The sequence below is a fragment of the Chamaea fasciata genome, unplaced genomic scaffold (genome assembly GCF_029207755.1).
Source record: "Chamaea fasciata isolate MVZ Bird 193981 ecotype frontalis unplaced genomic scaffold, bChaFas1.0.hap1 SCAF_3, whole genome shotgun sequence".
NCBI classification, from domain to species: Eukaryota; Metazoa; Chordata; class Aves; order Passeriformes; family Sylviidae; genus Chamaea; species Chamaea fasciata.
In genome coordinates, this window is record NW_027094088.1 from 29,676,164 (window position 1) to 29,695,173 (window position 19,010).

Here is a 19,010-nt window from a genome sequence, read left to right on the forward strand (position 1 = left end):
GGTCACTGTGGCTCAGCTGGCACCTGTCAGAATCAGGAGGAACAAAGCCCCGCTTTGGGGTCTGTATCACCTGAGTTAACAACAGGTCTCTTTATAGCTGCAGAACAAATTTTTGGCTCAGATGGAAGTTGAGGTGTGCCTACTAAGCTGCTGTTTTCATCTAAGTGCATGTGTCTGAAAGTCACCTGAATATGAACTAATCACCCAAAACTCCCTGGGTAGCACAGTCAGTTGTCTAATCTTAACACATTTGAGAGAGAAAAGATCAATCCAACCTGAATCCACAAATGTTGTTTGATTCAATGGTAAAAATCAGCCAAAGCTTTAACCTTACTGATGCCTTCATAATTTCTCTCTTCCTTCCTGCTTTTCAGAGACCTCCTGCATCAAGCTGAAGAAATAGTGGAGCTCATGAAAGTGGATCAGGTTTGTTTAAAGTGCAGGACAATTCAGAAAGCATGGTGTTGAAGCAGAAAAAGGCAGAAAAGTTGTTTAATACTTAAACAGCACTCAAATATCTTTTTAAAACAGAAAATGCCATCTCTTGAGGTTAACGGACTGCAGTCTTTATGTTGTAAATAAGAATCAGTTCTGTGCCTTTCAAGTGCAGAGTTTTGTTCTGAAAGGATCCCACCTTTTTTACTTTTGTCAAAGCAGCTGAAGAGCTTGGTAGGGAAGCCAATATGTTTACTTTCTGTTGGCTGAAGATGTGAGACTTCTGCTAGCTCCACTCTGTAACCGTGCCAGTGTTTCTGAGAAGCCAACCCAAAATAATAATTCTTAGGATTTGTCTCTTCAGTTCCTTTTTGGTCTTTTAGGAACATATTTTCAAAAAGGAGAATAAAGACCTAGCTATGCTTTGGCTGATGCTGGTGAGAGCTTGAATTATCATTCATGGCTGAGTGCTTTTTAGGTCCCATCCTGGAGCTTTAAGCATTCATTTCTCCTTTATTCTTAACCATGATGTTATTTTGTAAAATCGTCTTGAAGTAATGGGAAAATGTAATTGCCAAGGCAATTCTGCTGTTGCCTCTTTGCACTACAGGGATTTAGCATGCATGTTTGTGAAACTGTGTGTTTCTAACCAAGGCTCTTCAGGATTGTTCAGCATTCCCTAATAAACACAGCACAGCTGAGCAGGGCTCTAGCTCAGATTTTTTTATGCCAGTCTTTGTTCCACTTAGTGTGACCCCTTCTCAGCAATTCATGTACAGTAATCCTGTTGGCAAGCTGCAACAGTGATGGAGGGAAACATCAAGTTCTGTGCTAAGCTGTCAAGCCCATCTTTTCCAATAGAGTCTTCCATGGCAGCAGCAATTTCAGGCTCTGTCCTGAGCTTTTTGTAGATGTGTGTACAGATTTAATTGTAGTATTTGATGCTTAACCATCCGTTTGCTGTGCCCTCTAAGGAAAAGCTGGATGGCTTGTCAAATGGAAGGGACCAAGATGGCCAGCGTTGGGCTGTGGACTGCTGCTTGGTCTCTCTGGTTTTGAACCCACAGCAAGCTGTGTGTGAGAAAGGAAAATTGCAAACAGATCACCTGTCATCCTATTCCTTTATTTTTTTTCTCCCAGATGATGGACTTCCAAAATGACTGGAAACTGATCACAGTATTTTTCAGTGCTGAAAGCCCATGTTCCTCCTATGCTTCCACACAACTGGTAAGAACTTTGTGGGGTGGTTTAGCAGCCAGGGCAGGTAGTTAAGACCCTTTCCCATACTCTGCTCTCTGCCACAGGGAACCAAAGGAGTAGTTAGGTCTGGGATGTGGGAATGCTTCAATCTAATGATGTAAGCTCCTGGCTCATGATGTGTTTTGTATTTATGAACATCTGTACTTAATTTGCCATCCCTAGTCTGAGGTGTCTTAGAAGAACAACTGTTTTCCACCTTCAAGTATAAAGATACTTTTCGTCCCTATCGCTGTCTTTTTTTACTATATGTCAAGTTGTTTATTTATAGGCAGTTAAATTACAAGACTAGTTCCCATGTTATTTACTTGTTGCTGGCTAAGGCTGAATTTAGAATAGAGTGATTCTTCAGTGCACAGCTCAATACACAGAGTTTGTGACTTTTAGGAAATGGATAACTGTTTTTTCTACTAGTTTTGATGGACTTTCTCATCTCATTTACAGAAGGAGTGCATATCGGAAAACCTGGAAAAACTTAGGCCTGTCTTGGATTTTTTGTATAAGAAGGTAAGATGTATTTATCAACCCTGAATAGGTGAATCCTTTGTGTATTTTTCCAGTCTCCACTACTAGACTAGGGCTTGTGCCACCCTTCACATGACTTAGAACACCAGTCCCATTGACTTCAACCCACTAACTCCATTTGTTTTCACTGTTTTACTCCCGTCTTTAAAAAGCGGACACATGCAAACAGAAAGGTTGGGTGGGTAACTGCTCTGTTTTGCAACACAAGCTAATGTACCACTCAATGTTTGGCTATTTTTAAAATTACTTCTGTGAAAATTGGAGTAGGTCTGCGTAGGTCTGAAAGTTATGTGTAAATGGTCTGTTGGTGAAAGTCACTGATATCTAATTACTGGTGTGGAACACCTAGGCAGTGTACAGGCTGCTAACTACTTGGTGAGGACTTTTACAGAACAGGTAAGACATCCTTTAAAATACATGTAATAGACGTTTTTTCCTTTTTGGTGTTCATTTAAAAATACCAGCCTTTCTAAAGGTTTCCAGCTGGCTGAGCTAAGAATTATCTGCTTATCTAGGATGGTTTCTGGGAAGTGTTCTGTGCTGTGTCTTGGTCTACTAATGATAGTAGACTTGATGAGGATAGATTACTACTAAAGCAGACTATAAACTGTGTAACTGAATTATTTCACTAGCATCTTCCAATAATTTTGTTTTGCTGCATTGAAGGCCTACAGCATATTCTAAACCTGCTACAGTTTGGTTGCCTCAGACCACAACCACTCGTTTTTCTCCAAATGACTTTGACAAATGTTGTGTATGGGGGAAATTCCAGCCACACATTCTCTTCAGATTCTCTCCACTATTATTTCCAGAATCTGTTTATGTGCACTTGAAAAAGTGAAATATCTTTATGTAAATGAAAAGCTGCTTTCTGCATGGGGGAGAGGTATGGTGGGTTGCATGAGTGCTTGTGCTGTTATACAGGATGTTTTGTCCCCAGCTTTGCATTGCTGTGTTGCCACAAAAATGGTAGTCCCAAGTTCATCTGAGTTCAGTTTAGTTGGCTGGTGGCCATTTTGGTTATGTAAAATGAATTGTTGTATCTCAGTCAAGAAAACATGGTCACAAGTACTTCATAAATGATGATCCTAGATTGCAGGCATAGGAGCAGGGTTCAGGACAGACTTGGCAAAGGCTTAGATCATGGATTTTATGTAAGCAGAATCCCAGGCCAGAGGTAATACATGTGAAGTTGTAGACGTAAGTTACCGTAATTGCTGCTTGCTGATCTTTAATTGCAAGTCTAGCACAAATAATTTTTACTTTATTACTGCAGGTTCCCAAGGCCTTCCTAAATCTAGTTGATTCCACTGAGCTCACAACTGCCTCTCTTGCATGCCAAGATTACAGTAATGCCAGGTAACAGGTTTCTTTAACTTCTTGTCACTGTCTCCTGCTGGTGTTCAACAAATAGCTATGTATGCACTGACTTTATGACTGAGATACAGTCTGCTGAGCTGTTTTTCTGCCCTTAATACAAAAATATGTAAGAGATTTTAAGTATTCCCTTTGTTTCTGATATACTCTCTCTGAAAGATATATTTTACTAGGAAGCTAGTGCTTTTAATCCTATTAAATTGGACAGCATATTTAAGTATTGGGTCAGAGTTAAGGAAAAAGAGAAAGCCTCAACACTGTACAAGCACTGCTCACCAAGAGCCAAAGCATTGGTTTTTTATCAACAGTTTTAGCCACAAATCCAAAACACAGCACCATATGGGCTGCTATGAGGAAAATTAACTCCATCCCAGCCAGACCCAGCGCTTAGATTATGGTCACAAAACTGCACCATCTAACTACCCCCAGTTTTTTTTATTCAATGATACTTTTTTTCTGCAACTCTCAAGTCAGAAGCTCTGTAGATGCTTCAGAAGTTTAAATTTCTACATATCAATGTTCACAAAATGAGCAACTGATTTTAACGGACATTATCAAGCTATTGGAAAGATTCCACTTGGGTTTAAGGTATGCCAGGGTAGAGAACATCCAAGTTGTCAGTTCCTTATGGTAACTGCATCTATTTATCTGTCTTTCTCAGTACTTTGTAACACAAGTGTGAGTAGTTTGTGTCCCGATTTAGTATGGAGTAGGAGTGTGCACATGAGCAGTTATGGTGGAGTAGTTTACAGCTGGTGAGATTACTCCACAGTAATTATTTTTTTTGCCTGTGCTTGTGGCATAGGACACCATATGTACTAATATAGTCATCCTGAAGTGTTTCACAAGCTTTGCAAGCATACAACCTCAGGGACGGTCTGATGGAGCGGGGGAAGAGGTCTGGCTGCTATGTAACCATGTACCTAACAAATACAAAGAGAGGAGAAGCTTTCCCTGTCAAAAGCAACTGCATGGGGCACTCTAGCTTATTTCTCCTGCACAAACATGAAGGGAAAAGATGTGAGAAATGTGGAAAAGATTTGTTTAGGAATATGGGCATTGCCACATATTGAAGGCCTTAAATATAAAATTAAACAGATCTATTTTTTTCCTCTGCGGAATTTTTATTTCTTTTTGTACTTAAGGCAATTTGCTTTCTTATTGTCAGCATGCTCTCATAGCTGTGTTTATCTGGTAGATAAACACAGTTCCCACAAGTTTGTTAGATGGCTTCTAACATTCAGATCCTCACCCAGATAAGGACCTCCAGTGTTTGGTTACTAAGTTGTCGTTATGAACTGTGCTCTGAGAGAAAAATATAAATCCATATCAAAATATGAAATTTCAGGATTCAAAGAGGATAATAGTGGTTGACACTTCCATGCTTTAATTTTAGGCATTGAAGTTTGGTACATAATGAGGTTTAGACTTCTGGTTCTTACTAACTAGAAGCATCTGCACTAAAAGTAATGTATGAACCCTATTTTTAGGCATGTAACTGTCTTAATGTATTTTATGAGGTTCCTCTGTTAGGCTTGGGTAAGATTCTGGTCCTGAGTTTGTATTTCTTTCCTTCACCAGCAGTGATAATTACACTTTATCAGAAAACTCTAATTTTATGGGTTTAGCTAGAGCTCTGTGAAAAAGATCCTGACACATACTTATTGCTTATATCTGCAAACCCCCCAGAAACTTTCTCAAATTCTAGTCCACCCGGGAAATTTCAAGGGAATATGTATTTGCTGGAACCTGACTAATCTTATATGTATCTTATATTGTTCCCGTCTACACCTTTGGGAACTCTCAGAATTCTCCATCTGGCTTCAAAAATATGCAATATACCCCTCTGACTATGCAGGTCAGAAATCTGGCAGTGCCAGTCATCTTTTAGCAAGGATAACCTTCTGCAGCTTCCATCCATGTTTCTAGATGCACATCTTCATGCCAAATACTAAAGAAAAAGGTTCCAGTGGAAGTGTTTTGAGTTTGTTCATTTTTCCTGTGTGACTACAGAGAGGGAAATGTTTGAAAAGCAGTGCAGCTGCTATTTTAAGCTTGAGCATGTTGCTAGCTTGTGAGATCCTGTGCTAATCTAAGTCTGGCATACTTGTCAACTGACTAGGCTTTCGAATCAAAAAGAGATACAAAGCTCTGGATACGGGAATATATATCATTCTATGTTTATATCAAAAATTAGCATGTTCCATGTAGCCTTTTCTACACATATAACAATTTAGTCTATAGCATGTGCTTGTCAGTGGCTTAAAAGAATTCATGCTATCCACCTTGTATATCAAAAGTTCACCATGTCTTTCATGTTTTTAATTCTTTTCTGCAGCAATCCAGGCAGGAATCAGTGTAATTATGTTGAACACTCCACATTACATGATAGCATACTGAGGTGGTCCTATCAGGTATGGCATCTTCTGTGTTGTTTGGCTCTCATATTGCTAGACGTGTCTATTCATTTTCCAGATTGGCCTGAAGCAAGGAGTTAAGGGAGGAATAGCAGTGAGGAAGTTGAGTATCAGCCTTTCTATCACATATCCATGGCAATCCTGATCCCACTTCTTACCTCAGGAATATTGGCTAAAGTTCTCTCTGTACCTTAGTGACCTTAGTATCTCTTGAAGTATTAAATGTCTATATAACTTTTGGCAACCTAGGATTTTTCATATCCCATCAGAGAAATGATCCATCTTGTCCAGTAAAATGCCACATGATTTAGAAGAAGGAAATATTCTGTTAAGACAAAAGCAGTTGTGCTAGAGTTTCTTTTAAACATGCCAGGGTGGCAATAAACATGACATTTCATTGCCTTGCTAAGCTTGCTGCCCCCTTTGAAAGAAAATGATGATAAACCATCTTTCTCATAGCTACAAGGATTTTCCAGTTGTTGTGTGACAAGATTTCATTAAGTTACTGTCTTTGTTCTGGATTACACAATTCTATTTCTGTGGTTTATTAGGGATGGGGATAATTTAAATTTACTTTAAGCCCTGGTGAATTGCGCATACGTTGCATTCTCTACCCGATAATACTTATCTCATTAAATGGTTGTTGATTTAGGATGCTTTGGAAAAACTACTGGAGTCTGAGAGGTTTGAACAAAAGGATGACTTCACTGTTGTTCTTCAGCCTTCTTTTCAAGGAAGAAATCTGCTGCTTAGACTGGTGGGTAAACTCAAGCTGCTCCATTCTTTCTGGTTTGTGTCTGCTGAGACTGACTGCAATATTCAGCATGTTTTCCTGTCCTAGGCTGTGTAATTCTGGAAGACAAGGGTAGTCAGGCACAGGAAGAACACACCTCAGGATCAGACACAGAAGTCCTGAGAGTAGAACTTGATGTAAACAGCACCAGTCAGAAATCCTGTGGTTTTTAAATGCTATGCTCCAGGATAAATCTAGCAATGGCATCTCTGCACCTAAAGTCCCAAGTGTCTGCTGCTAATTTTTCCATATCTTTGTAGTCATCACCATATTCGTCCCTGATTAGGCTCATGTGTTTGAAAACAAAGGCAAAAAGTGGATAATGGTAAGTTTTTTAAAGGGTTAGAAGGACAAAAGATAAACGTGTTTGTAAACTATTTTGGAAAGTACAGTTATTTCCCTGCAATGCGTCTGGGAACTCAGACTTTTTTTTCTGGTGTAGGCAGTGGAGAATGAAGATGGGCTTGCCCAGGATGTCAGGCATGGTTTTGTCATAACTGATCTTTAAAGGGAAGTTGAAAGGTCAAGGCTGTCTAAGATCTGGCAATGAAGAGGGAAAGTATTACTTTCTGGACAATGGCTCTCTTGGAGTGAGGTATCAAAATCTATCACATTAGGTGGTTTTTTGTAATATAGGTTGGTAGTGACTCATGGTGTGGGTTTTTGAGCATCATGATAGCTCCATGAATTGGTGGTAATTTCATTGCTCCCCTCAGCTCAGTATCAGAACAAAGTGAACTGGGAGAAGAAATTTTTCTTCCAGGAAAAGAAAGGATTTGCTATGTTGCAAAATCTTCTTTTTGCTGCTGGGGTCATCTTTTGCCAGGCTTTTTTTTTTTTTTTTTTTGTAGATGGCTGGTCCATATGCAAATAGCAGACTTCTAACTTTTATGGCATTACTTTTTCTGTCTGTAATTTGCTCTGTTATTTCTTTAAATACCATCATATAGGTGTATTCTTTGTTTCTTCTGACTTGTGGTACACCTGCAGGCCACCATGTGTAGCCTTCCAAACTCTTCCAACAGCTACATTTCATTTAAAATTCAACATGCCCTCTTAAGACAAATTCTGCATGTTTCTAATCTTTAAATGCACATGTAAACTAGAAGAAATGTTGTTTATTCGAAATGATTCATGTGTTCACATCTATGTCTTCCTGTTCTATTCTGTGTCACTGTTGTGATCATGCTGTGTTGTTACTCTGCTCTTCTTGTCCTGTTGATGTGCAAAAATCATTTACAAAACCAGCATCTTTCATGTCTTGACACACCAGGAGTAACTGGGATCAGTGGCAAGTGGCTTAATGAGAATACCAAAGAATGATTTTTCTTGTGAATATGAATATTATTTTATAGATTGGGAAGTTTTGTGGCTGAGTATCTCATCTTTCCATACTCTTAATTATTTTGTGATACTCAAAGTACTTTCTCTTTCAGGGCAAGGATGATTTGATTACCACATCAAAGACACAAGTGGAAATTCTGGAAGATTATATTTTCATGGCTGTGGGCCTCTGGAACAACATGGTAAGCAGTGCCACAGAGACTGTTTCTTGCTGAACTTGGTCCAGATGCCTGGTAGCAACCCTGCACGAGCCAGGCTTTCAGTAGCAGTGAGGCAGGGGAAGGAAGAATACAAGAATTATCCCATGACTGCTATCCTCAGCTGTGCAGGGAGGCTGCTCTTGAATAATGCTAAATTCCCTACACTTCCAAGACTTCCAAGACAAATCTCACCCTGCTGCTACTTTCTACTAAGAACTTTTTAGAAAGGTTTTCAAAGTAGCCCTTTGGGAAGCCTCATGGAGTAAATGAACTGTGACAGGTCCTATTTTTGCTAATCTTACCTCTTTGACAGCACAGCACAGGATGACTAAGGCTTGTCCTAACCTGATATTATAGCAATTATACTCCTGTCTACTCTGTCCTCTATCCTGCATCCCCCACCATTCTTTATTAACTAATCTTATACCACTGTCTCCTCCTTAACCATCATCTTTGTGCTGCTGTTGCTCATAGTGAAAAAGGCGGAAACAACCTTGAGGAGCTCGTTATGTCCTCTAGAGTTGGATGTTCTCTCCAGCTGAGGAAAGCCAGAAAATGGTGTTTGTATCAGTAGGAGAGGTTGTCTGGAAGAAATGTGAACTTTCTGACCCACTCGACCTTGATCACCATGGCCGATTCTGTAGGGGGCTGTTTCCTGCTGCAGGCTTGAGCTGCTGACATGCAGCATTTGTGTGTGTGAGACTGAGTGGATGCATGTACAGCTGGAGGAGTTTGCACTTTAAAATTGATTATAGGGGCAAGTGGAGAAATGTGAGTTGTTTTTCAATATGAACGAGACAAACTGCCAGGTATGTGGGTTTGGGGTCAACAGAGCTAAGCAGGATGCTACTGTTTGGATATGCCCTTACATGCATTGTTTTAGGTAAAATGTTGATTCTACTGTTTCTTTTTAGAAGCTTTCTGTGTTTCCAGTTTCTTTTTCTAGTAACCTTATAACACATGTAATGTCTTCTTTAATTAAAAAGAATCTTCAATGGCCAATTAAATTAGATGAAATAGAAAAGACTTTTTTTCTTGTTTTGCAGTCCATGTGTTAATAAGATTTTCTTTGGAGAGTACCTACTATTTTTGAGTCTGTCCAAATTATCCTAAGCATGAAGGAAAAAAAGTCTATACTGCAACAACCTTCTCATAAACCACATTTAAAAATAAACTCATACATATTGGCATGTTCTTGTTTTCTTTTATGCTAATTTAAGCAATGTTGTTGTAGCCCTGATCATTTAAAGAAGCAGAATTTGCAGGAGGAGGCTTCTATTCCACCAGATGATATATCTAGAAGAATAGTACAGATGCGTCAATAAAATGTTATCTTTTAGTTAAAGTTAAAAGGACTTTAGTTAATTAGTAGGATCCAAGGAGTTAAAAATTGATAAGCTGTTGCAGTGGTAACCTTGGAACCGCCATGCTGGGTGCATTTATCTCCTTTGCTGTTATCTGTGATATTCCTTGTCATGGTGTCACTGCTCCTACCTCAGTTCTTCCATCATAAAATAGATCCCTTCTGTTTCGTTTTTCTGTCTCTAAACCTTTTCTGCACAGACTTTATTTGTCCTCCTGTGCTCTGTCCTTGAGCAACCCATTCTATGACATGTTACTCTATCCTTGTCACTCTGATTGCCCAGGAGCATTTTGTGGAAATAGCAGAGATGTAAAACCATATGCAAAACAAAGCTGTGCTTTCAAGGCTGGCTGCATCAGGGCCAGTTACCCAGACTTGGGTGGTGAGCATGCTGTGGAGCCACCAGAACTAAAACATTGTCATAAAGGAGACAAATACCTGCTTTGCTTTATTTCAGTGGTTTTTCACTGTGAGGTGATTCCTCTACTGAGGGGACAGCCTAGGTGAGCTGGAGGAGGAGTAAAATGTGGAAAACCCACATCTTGCCACAGGTTTGAAGGAAGACTGTGGAAATGTTAACAGTCACCTCAACTCATTTTGCCATCGTTTTTGACTTCTCTTTGATTAAGTGGACTTTTCAGAGTACAGCTAGCAGTCATCAGAATGGGGCCTTTCAGGGTTGCTTCTTTATCTGCCTGTGATTGCCTGTATTCTGTCGTCATGTAAAAGAAGATATGAAAGATGCATTCAGCATAAAAAGCACTAGGAGGTGCCCTCACCTGGTAAAGGTCTCTCCAGTTCTACTGGGAAATCCAGCCAACAGTTTATGCTGACTTCTTTAAAAATTGAAAAAGAACCTATAATGCAGTCTTGGGAGCTGATGGGAGATCAAGATCATGACTTGTGGATCAGGAAACATTGCAGAATGAAACTACATTCAGAGGTTTCCCTTCTCCTGCCCTCTGCCAGGCTGTCCTGACCTTCTATTGAAGCTTGGTACCAAACTCTTTCCTGGAAAAATTACCTGCTTATTGGCCAAAGGGCAAAACCTTGAAAATCTAGTGACAATTGGCCTTAGAGCTGCACTTCAGCCTGACTGAGAAGCTGAGCCATCATGTCCTAAGGGCTTGTCCTGGGCAGGGCTGGATATTTAACCGGAACAGTTCTCTCTAGGACCAATGCAATTCATATGCTAAGCAGGCCAGAGAACAGTCAGATAAATGACACTGGAAAAGCTGAGAGAGGTTGGCTGTGTAGTTGGACAGCTTTGATGTTTGCCACAGAGAGCCTGGTTTTAGGCATTTGCCAAAATCAGTCAATTTAACCTCTGGGCATATATCTGAGGCAAAGCTCCATTCATATATGTAAAGAACTTCATAAGAGTAGGAACTTCTTGTATTTTGGCACTCTTTTGTGTTACCAACCCTATCCTACAACCAAAAGAGAAGCTAAAAAACCAAAAGTGAACAGCATGGCTGGAGGCTGCCCATGCCTGTATTCTGTGATCAGGGCTTTGTGCTGCCTCCAAACCTGCTGAGTACCAGAGCAGACCCACACTAAGTGGCCTGCATGACAGATGTGCTAGAATCTGGGGGAGAGTTGGTGGCCACAACAGAGCCCTTGTGCCCCATTCCCTGACTGGGACCATGCAGCTGAGCTGCATGGGAGCTGCCAGTCTTTGCTGGGAGAACAGTGTGCCTGAGCCTGGAACTTACTGCCTTCCAGAGAAATTTGTTCTTGTCACCCAACTCCCAACACATGCAAGTATCTAATACTTGTTTTCACTTAATTTCTAGTCAAGAAACACTGTATTGTATGTATCCCCTGTTTTGTGGGATGATTATGTGTTGGAAGCATACTTTCTTTTGATAATGGGATTAAATAGCTACTTTGTTTCATCCTAGGAGGATGGTAATGTATCCCAATGTATCTTTGCTCTGAACTTCATTATTTTGCACAATTTGGGGAAATTCATTTTATTCCCCTCCTGCCCCCCTCAAAAATGCAGACTGTTTCTTCAAATGTTTCTCTCAAACAATATAAACTCTGTGAGTTTCTTCTCTATTTCTCTGAATTTTCCCATTATTTTCATTGATGGAACAATCGAAATAGAATATAGCATTCCTGCCCAGAGTGTATTGGTGACATCAAGCCTGCTGCTGTTGTGTTTTCCAGTCCCTTGCATCCTGTTTCTTGTGTGGGCTGCTGGTTCTGGCAGCTGCTGGTGCCAAGCTGAGCAGACATGCACTGAGGGATCTAAACCTTCAGCCAATTCCTCTGTGTGTGATTGCAATTTAATTAGCACTCAGCAAGCTGCCTGAACAGGTGAAGTGATTATTTTTGGTATTTGCCCCTTGGTGCTGTCAGTATTTTCTGAATAATTCCGTAATTTTTCACTGCAATAATCCCCTCTCCATCTTGTTTCAAGAAGATCAACAAACATAAATGTTACTAAGCCTCTGTATGGAGTAGGAAAGCACCTTTTGGTGTTGCCTAACGTGTGAGAGTGTAGAATGAAACAGTTCTGAAAGGTTGGATAAACAATCAACACTTATAGAATCAGCATTCCCAAAAACCAAATTAATGTTTAGATGGAAGTTTTAGTCGTGATGGCAAGAGAATCTGCTCACGTGAGAGGACTCGTTTTCAGTTCCATGCTTTAGTAGGTATACATGTGGTATATTATGCATAGATAAATATTTATCGTAAGCAAAAGAAATTTTTAAATATATATTTTTAGATTTATGTATATGAGCCTGATGGAAAACTCCAGGTACTAGAGCCTTTTCATTGCTGCTGCTCTCCTTTCCTTCCCACACACAGCATGTGTACAATTTCTCTTGTTCTCTCCCTTTGCAGATGCAGCCAGTTGGACAGAAGCAGCCTTATGGTGTCACAAAAACAGTCCAGTGTCCGTCCCAGGTAAAAGGGCTTCCTTGCCATTCTGTGATTTTACTTTTTACAGAATTTCCAAGTTTTCAAATACTGTTTTTGTTTTCTGAAGTTCTTGGGAATCTGCACTTGCCCAAGTTACTGCACTGTTAAAAAATGAGTGTTCCTAAAGTTCATTGACACAGAGTCTTTATTTTCTACAGATGACACTCTGAAAAAAAGAACTTTTGACCAAATTTAGTTAAATCATCTCTGTCAGATTTTTTAGGGGTCCAAAAATATATCTAGCTAATCTGAATTTATTAATTGCATGTATGAGGTGCATTATCAATATTCAAATTTGTGTCACCAATAAAATTGAATCCATGTTTTTTATATAATCTAGATTTTCTGTGATATGCCTCTGCTGCCACGTTTCACTAATTTAGTCCCTGAAGCTGTCAGTAGTTAGGATTGGAGCATCTCATGTTCAAAGAACAGGTTCTTATATGCTTTTGCATTTAAGCTCTGACTTCAGTAATTTGATAGTGATAAAATATTACTGGCATCCAAAAGCTTCTGAGCAGCAATTAAAATATCAAAGAAATAGAACTTTATGTTTTGTTTGATGTTAGGTTTAAGGCAGGTAGTGGTGCTGTGCCTAGAGCATCCTAGGACAGGGCTTCAGACCAGGGCTTAACTTTCAAGTTTAACCTGGTTTACTTCACTAAGGCAATGTTCATACAAAAATTAATACTGTAAAGATTTTTTTCTCTCGGAAAATGTAGCCAGAAGACTTTAACGTCAGCTGACTCTGTTTCCATTAGCGTTGGTAAACATACTCTCTTCACTCTGCAGGAAAATCCATATTTGTTTACGTACAGAAATAGTAACTACTCATCTTCCCTGAGGACATCAAACACCAAAGAAACATCTCAGGTATAGTAGGACTGTTTGCATCAATGGACTGGCCATATTCCAGGCAGTGGGGAAGGTGGGAAAGAGTATGTTGTAGCCTAAATAAACAATGCTGCCTGGGAAAACTAAATGCAAAACTTCAGCTTTTTACTTCCATGCTTGACTATATAGTCAGATGTTTAACACCACATTCTCTCCTTGGTGGGTTCTTGTAAGAGTGTGAGTAAGGTAGATGTGTTCAGCTAACCTAAGTTAGTCTTGCCTTCACTAGTAAGAGCCTGTGTTAAACTTCTGGATAAAAATCGTGTTCTGACACTATAACACAAAAATTGTGTTATTTTCCCTGGAACAAGAAGATAGTGAAAATGAGACTGTATAGTCCTACCATGGAAGAAACTGGATCAGATCCAGCTACTGTGTGGGTCTGATTTTGTCTTGTTTATGCCACAGTGAAACTGAAAAAAATGAATTTTTTTTTTTTGGTTGGGGGGGATCATTTCAGATTAGATATGAGGAGAAAAAGACCCATGATTGTGTTTTTTAAGTCCGAATACTCTGATTGTGAGCAGAACTTGGTGTTCCAAAGAGGAGCAGAGTGAGTTGATAGTGTTAATTGTCAGAACACAATGCCTAGAACACATCTAGACAAAACGGCCTGTTCATCACTGGAGTTGTAATATGCATTTGTGTTCACATTTTAATAAAGTGCCATCTCTTTTGTTGGTTACTTAGGTGTACAGACCTTGCCATGGGGTAATGGTACCTACCACTCTAGTTTTTGGAAATAGCTGTAGTGTCGGAGGTGTTAAGGATGTAAGGAGCAGTACTGTGTTATGTTTGTGGTTGTTTTGCTGGGTTTTTTAATTAAAAATGAAAACCCAATCCAGAACAATGGGACAAGACATGCAAGTATCTTTTCCTTAGGCAAGTTAGCCTACCCTAAGGAATTCTGCAGAGAGATTTGGAGCCAAAGCACATCTTTGAGTCTTGTGTGATGGTTTGCTCTGGTATACTGATGGTCATCCCTTCACTAACAGTGTAGACTTTGGAGGTATTTCTGTCAGTAGGCTGCAACCCAACAGAGCCAGGAGGGCAAATCCCTGGCTGCACATACAGGACTGCATACAGAGAAGGCAGGCTCATGGCCTGCTGAGAGAGGTATGGTTTTGTCCTAGGATATTTCAAGGATGTTCAAACAGTTTCTTGCAAAAGATATTCAGGGTATGGGCACACCAAATGCTGCATAGCTGAGTACAACATGGCTCAGAGTCTAAAACAGCTGGCCCCACTGGTGGGCAAAAGCTGTGCTGCACTCGTAAGGCTGCACGACTTCTGAGCAGGCTGCGTTTGTGTCTGCCTTCAAAAGGCACGGACTGAGGCCAGGCTGAGCTGGGTGACTGTATACACAGTGGGATTTCATTAATCTAATGGTCTGACACATAAATGGTTTATCATGACCAGAGTATAGTGAGACTGATGTGAAGTCTTGCCCTGTCTGTCTTCGCAGGAGAGGAGTTATGGAACAAATATTCCCTGTCCTGACCGGGTTCCCTCTGATACGATTCCAGTTTCAGGTACAGTACTGTGCCTTATTATCATAGAGCTACTTTGTTTGGTGACAGGAGAACAGAACTGGGTTCACTTGGGAGAGGTACTCTTTCCTTTCGAGGAGTGCACTTTGTTGACAGTGGGTTTTAAGTGTCTTTTTGGGACAATGTGAGTGGTTGTATAGCAAGATGCAAGTTCATTACCTCAAGGGTGATGAAAGTTTATGCAGCTGCATCTTCCATGTACAACGAAGAAGTGACAGTGGAAAAGATAGGAGCCAGTCAGGTCCTTCATTTCCAGGGTGAAAAAACTGTAGGAGGCCCTTGTTAATGCAGTCTGAGGTGCGAAAACCCACATGGAGTTCCTTAGGTAAGTTTTGTCTTTCCTCAGAATCTGTGATGGTTCCAAATATCTACTCTGTGCTGGCACCAGAGCTGTGCCTGCTTTTCAGTAGTTTTCACCACTTAAAAGAAATTTCAGGAAGAAAAAATGTAAGACTGGAATCTTGCTGCCTCCTTTGACACTGTAGCTACTGCCCAACTGTGGTACCAAGAATCATTTCTGATTCAGTGCCTATCAGTCTGTGTCATTCTGAACTGATGCTGTCATGAATATTAAAAATACTGTCTCTACAATGCTTTATTATGCTTATTCTGAGGAAAAGTTCTATTAACCATCACAATTTGTAGTCTTCCTCCCCTTCCTCCCCTTCCTCCCCTTCCTCCCCTTCCTCCCCTTCCTCCCCTTCCTCCCCTTCCTCCCCTTCCTCCCCTTCCTCCCCTTCCTCCCCTTCCTCCCCTTCCTCCCCTTCCTTTCCCTTACACTACCTTTATTTTTTTTCAGTTCATAATTTGAAACCGGCGGACATTCAGGTGATTGCTGCCCTGGGAGATTCACTCACAGTAAGTTAAAATCACTGGATAGCCATTGATAAAGCTAGCAATGTAAAACTTGCAATGAAATTTCTGATTTTTTAACCTGGGAAATGGAATACGTACAGTTATGTCCTATTGAGCCAGACACATTTTTCACATTATTTTTTCCATACTCCACCTTGGCTGATTGGTAATCAGATCATGAGTCTAATCTGAGTGCACAGTTCCCATTTAAAGTCCACAAGAGTGCCCCACAAGGAAGAGATGTAAGATTAGATTGTGCAGCAGCAAGACTATTCTGCTAGAGTGGACTTGCAGCAATTGCATTTCTTTACTGATTTCTGGCAGCTCCCAAGATATTGGCCCTGAAAGCTATTAGTAAGCAGCATGAAGAGAAAGAAAAAGTTCTGCAGCTGATTGTGTACATCTGTGTATCTATATAACATAATAAATATGTATATGATAATACCAAAGCCTATAAAGCCATAGTAATTCATGCTAACTAAATAGAGGATTGAAATTGCAACAGAACATCAGGTGTGTCAAGTGTAACTTGCCTTAAGAGTTTTTTTTTTAATTTATTTTAACACTATTTCTAGTGTTAAAATAATAATAAAAAAAATCCTAGTACTGTTACCCTGGTAAGCTCATTACCCCTAGACTAGCTGTTGATTCTCCAGTCAGTGGTGACAGCTTTACTGCTCATATCATAATTCATGTTTCCTACATGTTCTGTGCTAATTATCACATTAAATTCTTGTAGTCTTTTTCCTTGGAGAAACTGGGAAAGACATAACATCACTACAGCTTTTTAATGTGAGGAACGTTACCATAAATTATTCATTCAGAATCACTGCTATCTTATTTATTCCTTAGGTAAATTTAGAATTATATGAGTATTTTGAATATTCTCAAGTAATTTTTCCCCACTTGATCTAATCACAAAGTGGATAGAAGAGGGTAATTCACTGGAATGGAGATAAAATACTTGCAGCCTTTGATCCTCTTGAGAACAGGGATCTGTTCTATTTTGGGAAGATGACGTAGCTTGCTTCATTAATATGGTTTTTAATAATTCTCACTAGGATCAGTCAGAGAACTAGTTACTGTAACAATGCTTATTTTCTGAAGGTGAACTCTTCTTCTTCCAGGCAGCTAATGGGGCAGGATCCAGACCCCATGATGTTCTGGATGTCCTGACTCAGTACCGAGGTCTGTCTTGGAGGTGAGTCCCAAGAGTTTTCCCTGCAGTGGGAGAGAATCCATTTTCTTCAGATGTTTTTGTAGGAAATGAAGGCTTGTGGAAGCTGGATTTGTATCACATTTTGCATGATGGCACATGGCTGTGCTATTACTCATGATAAAGAAAATATTCAGACTAGTGACTATCTAGAGTACAATGTTGCATGGCTGGAATAGACCTGGGTACACGGAAAAATATGGTCCTGGTTAAGAAGTTTTTTTTCAATCTCACGGTGGTAGGAGACCCTGGAATGGGGTCTTCTAAACTCCATCACCATTGCATCACTTGCTCTTTCTGTATTCTGTCTGCACTTGCCCAGTGTGGCCCACATCACCCTTTTGTCTCATTTAAAATTGGTGGGCTACAAAAAACCTTTTCTGCTGTTGTTTCATATGCAGTATCTCTTTCCTTGATCCTTTCCCAGTGTTGCTTACATCATGGAGAACAGTTCATCAATTATGAGTCAATACAGACTTTAACATATGCAGCATGTTGTTAGACACATCAAAAAGACTCTGGAGAAAGGTGATCATGTTCACATGTTAATCTGCAACTGTTAATTTAACACCAAACTTGTCAGGCTGATCTTCTGTTCATCATATTTTATCAACCTAAGTAATTGCAACTTTAGAAGAAGCTTAAGCATGTTCACAGAATCATAAAATGACCTGGGTTGGAAGGCATCTCCGGTTCCAACCCCGATGCCATGGGCAGGGACACTTTTCACTAGTCCAGGGTGCTCAGAGCACCACCTAGCTTGGCCTCAGGCACTTCAGGGATGGTATTAGTGCACTTCAAAGTCTATTCCAGATTGAAGGGACACTACAGAGGTGTTCTAAATCAAACATGTTATATTTTGATCTTTGATAGTAATTTATTGACTTTTTTTTTGCAACAAGTGTATAAATATTTTCTTCAGCATGAAGGAGAATAAAGAGCATACAGACATAATGGTGAATTTCACCAGTCTAGTAGTATTCTTCCAATTGAGTGAAATGTGAATGGGGGGAAGGCAAAGGTATTGATTTTTGCTTATCTCTCTGAAATATATACTTTTAGAACTTTTTGTTTTCGTTAGTTTTTTTCAACTAAAAATGGAAGCTATAAATATTTTAATAAGTACAGGTGTACCAAAGGTGGCAGCCTTGAAAAAATCTCATTTCTTTCAGCTGGGTTTGAACATATGCTAAAACACATGAAAGAGCTGAAAGGACAGCTACTGTACAGGGCTTCTAATACGATTGTTCTGCTGGAGCTGGGACTGTCTGGGGTGTGGTGACCCTCTAGGGACAGACAGAGCGTGGGTGGGCTCAGCACAGCCCCAGCGTGCTCTGTACATGGGCAGTAACCCAAAAGGGAGCACTCTCCTACCTTATTCATTGCCTTGCAGAGTCCATCGTACCTTACCACACTTTTTTCCTGTTCTTTTTTTTTTTTAACAGTGTTGGAGGAAATGAAAACATAAGCACAGTCACAACATTACCAAGTAAGTGATTTTTTTCTGTAAATTTGATAAATATGTGGTGCTGTTTATTATTTGAATACTTGCTATTATAAAAGGAGACAGGAGAAAAGGACTGAAATGTGCAGCATGACACAAGCAATCCCTTTGTGTTTAATGTCCACTGCTGAGTGAAAGTTGCATAACAACCAGGCTGTAATATGCTGTGCATGACTTAGCTATGCATTTTGTAATTCCTAGGTTTTGGTTGTCTCAGAATTCTCCTGTTGGTTATAGTTCTGTCTAAAATGTGTTTGGGCTAGATGAATCAAAGCTCTTAGCTCATAGGCTAAAGAAACTATTTTGACTGTATGGGAAAGTTGTTTTAGGCAGGGGCAGAATC

At 39.9% G+C, this 19,010-nt stretch overlaps 1 protein-coding gene across 1 annotated transcript in view; it reads left to right on the forward strand.

Moving 5' to 3' along the window:
- Window positions 1–19,010, forward strand: part of PLB1 (phospholipase B1) — a 78,839-nt gene that overhangs the window by 9,109 nt on the left and 50,720 nt on the right. The window contains exons 8-20 of the mRNA XM_066180406.1: window positions 375–426; window positions 1,576–1,662; window positions 2,137–2,199; window positions 3,494–3,576; window positions 5,933–6,008; window positions 6,664–6,768; window positions 8,241–8,330; window positions 12,571–12,633; window positions 13,441–13,521; window positions 15,008–15,074; window positions 15,892–15,950; window positions 17,075–17,148; window positions 18,609–18,652. Of these exons, the coding sequence (XP_066036503.1) occupies window positions 375–426; window positions 1,576–1,662; window positions 2,137–2,199; window positions 3,494–3,576; window positions 5,933–6,008; window positions 6,664–6,768; window positions 8,241–8,330; window positions 12,571–12,633; window positions 13,441–13,521; window positions 15,008–15,074; window positions 15,892–15,950; window positions 17,075–17,148; window positions 18,609–18,652 (944 nt within the window). The remainder of the gene's footprint in view (window positions 1–374; window positions 427–1,575; window positions 1,663–2,136; window positions 2,200–3,493; window positions 3,577–5,932; window positions 6,009–6,663; window positions 6,769–8,240; window positions 8,331–12,570; window positions 12,634–13,440; window positions 13,522–15,007; window positions 15,075–15,891; window positions 15,951–17,074; window positions 17,149–18,608; window positions 18,653–19,010) is intronic.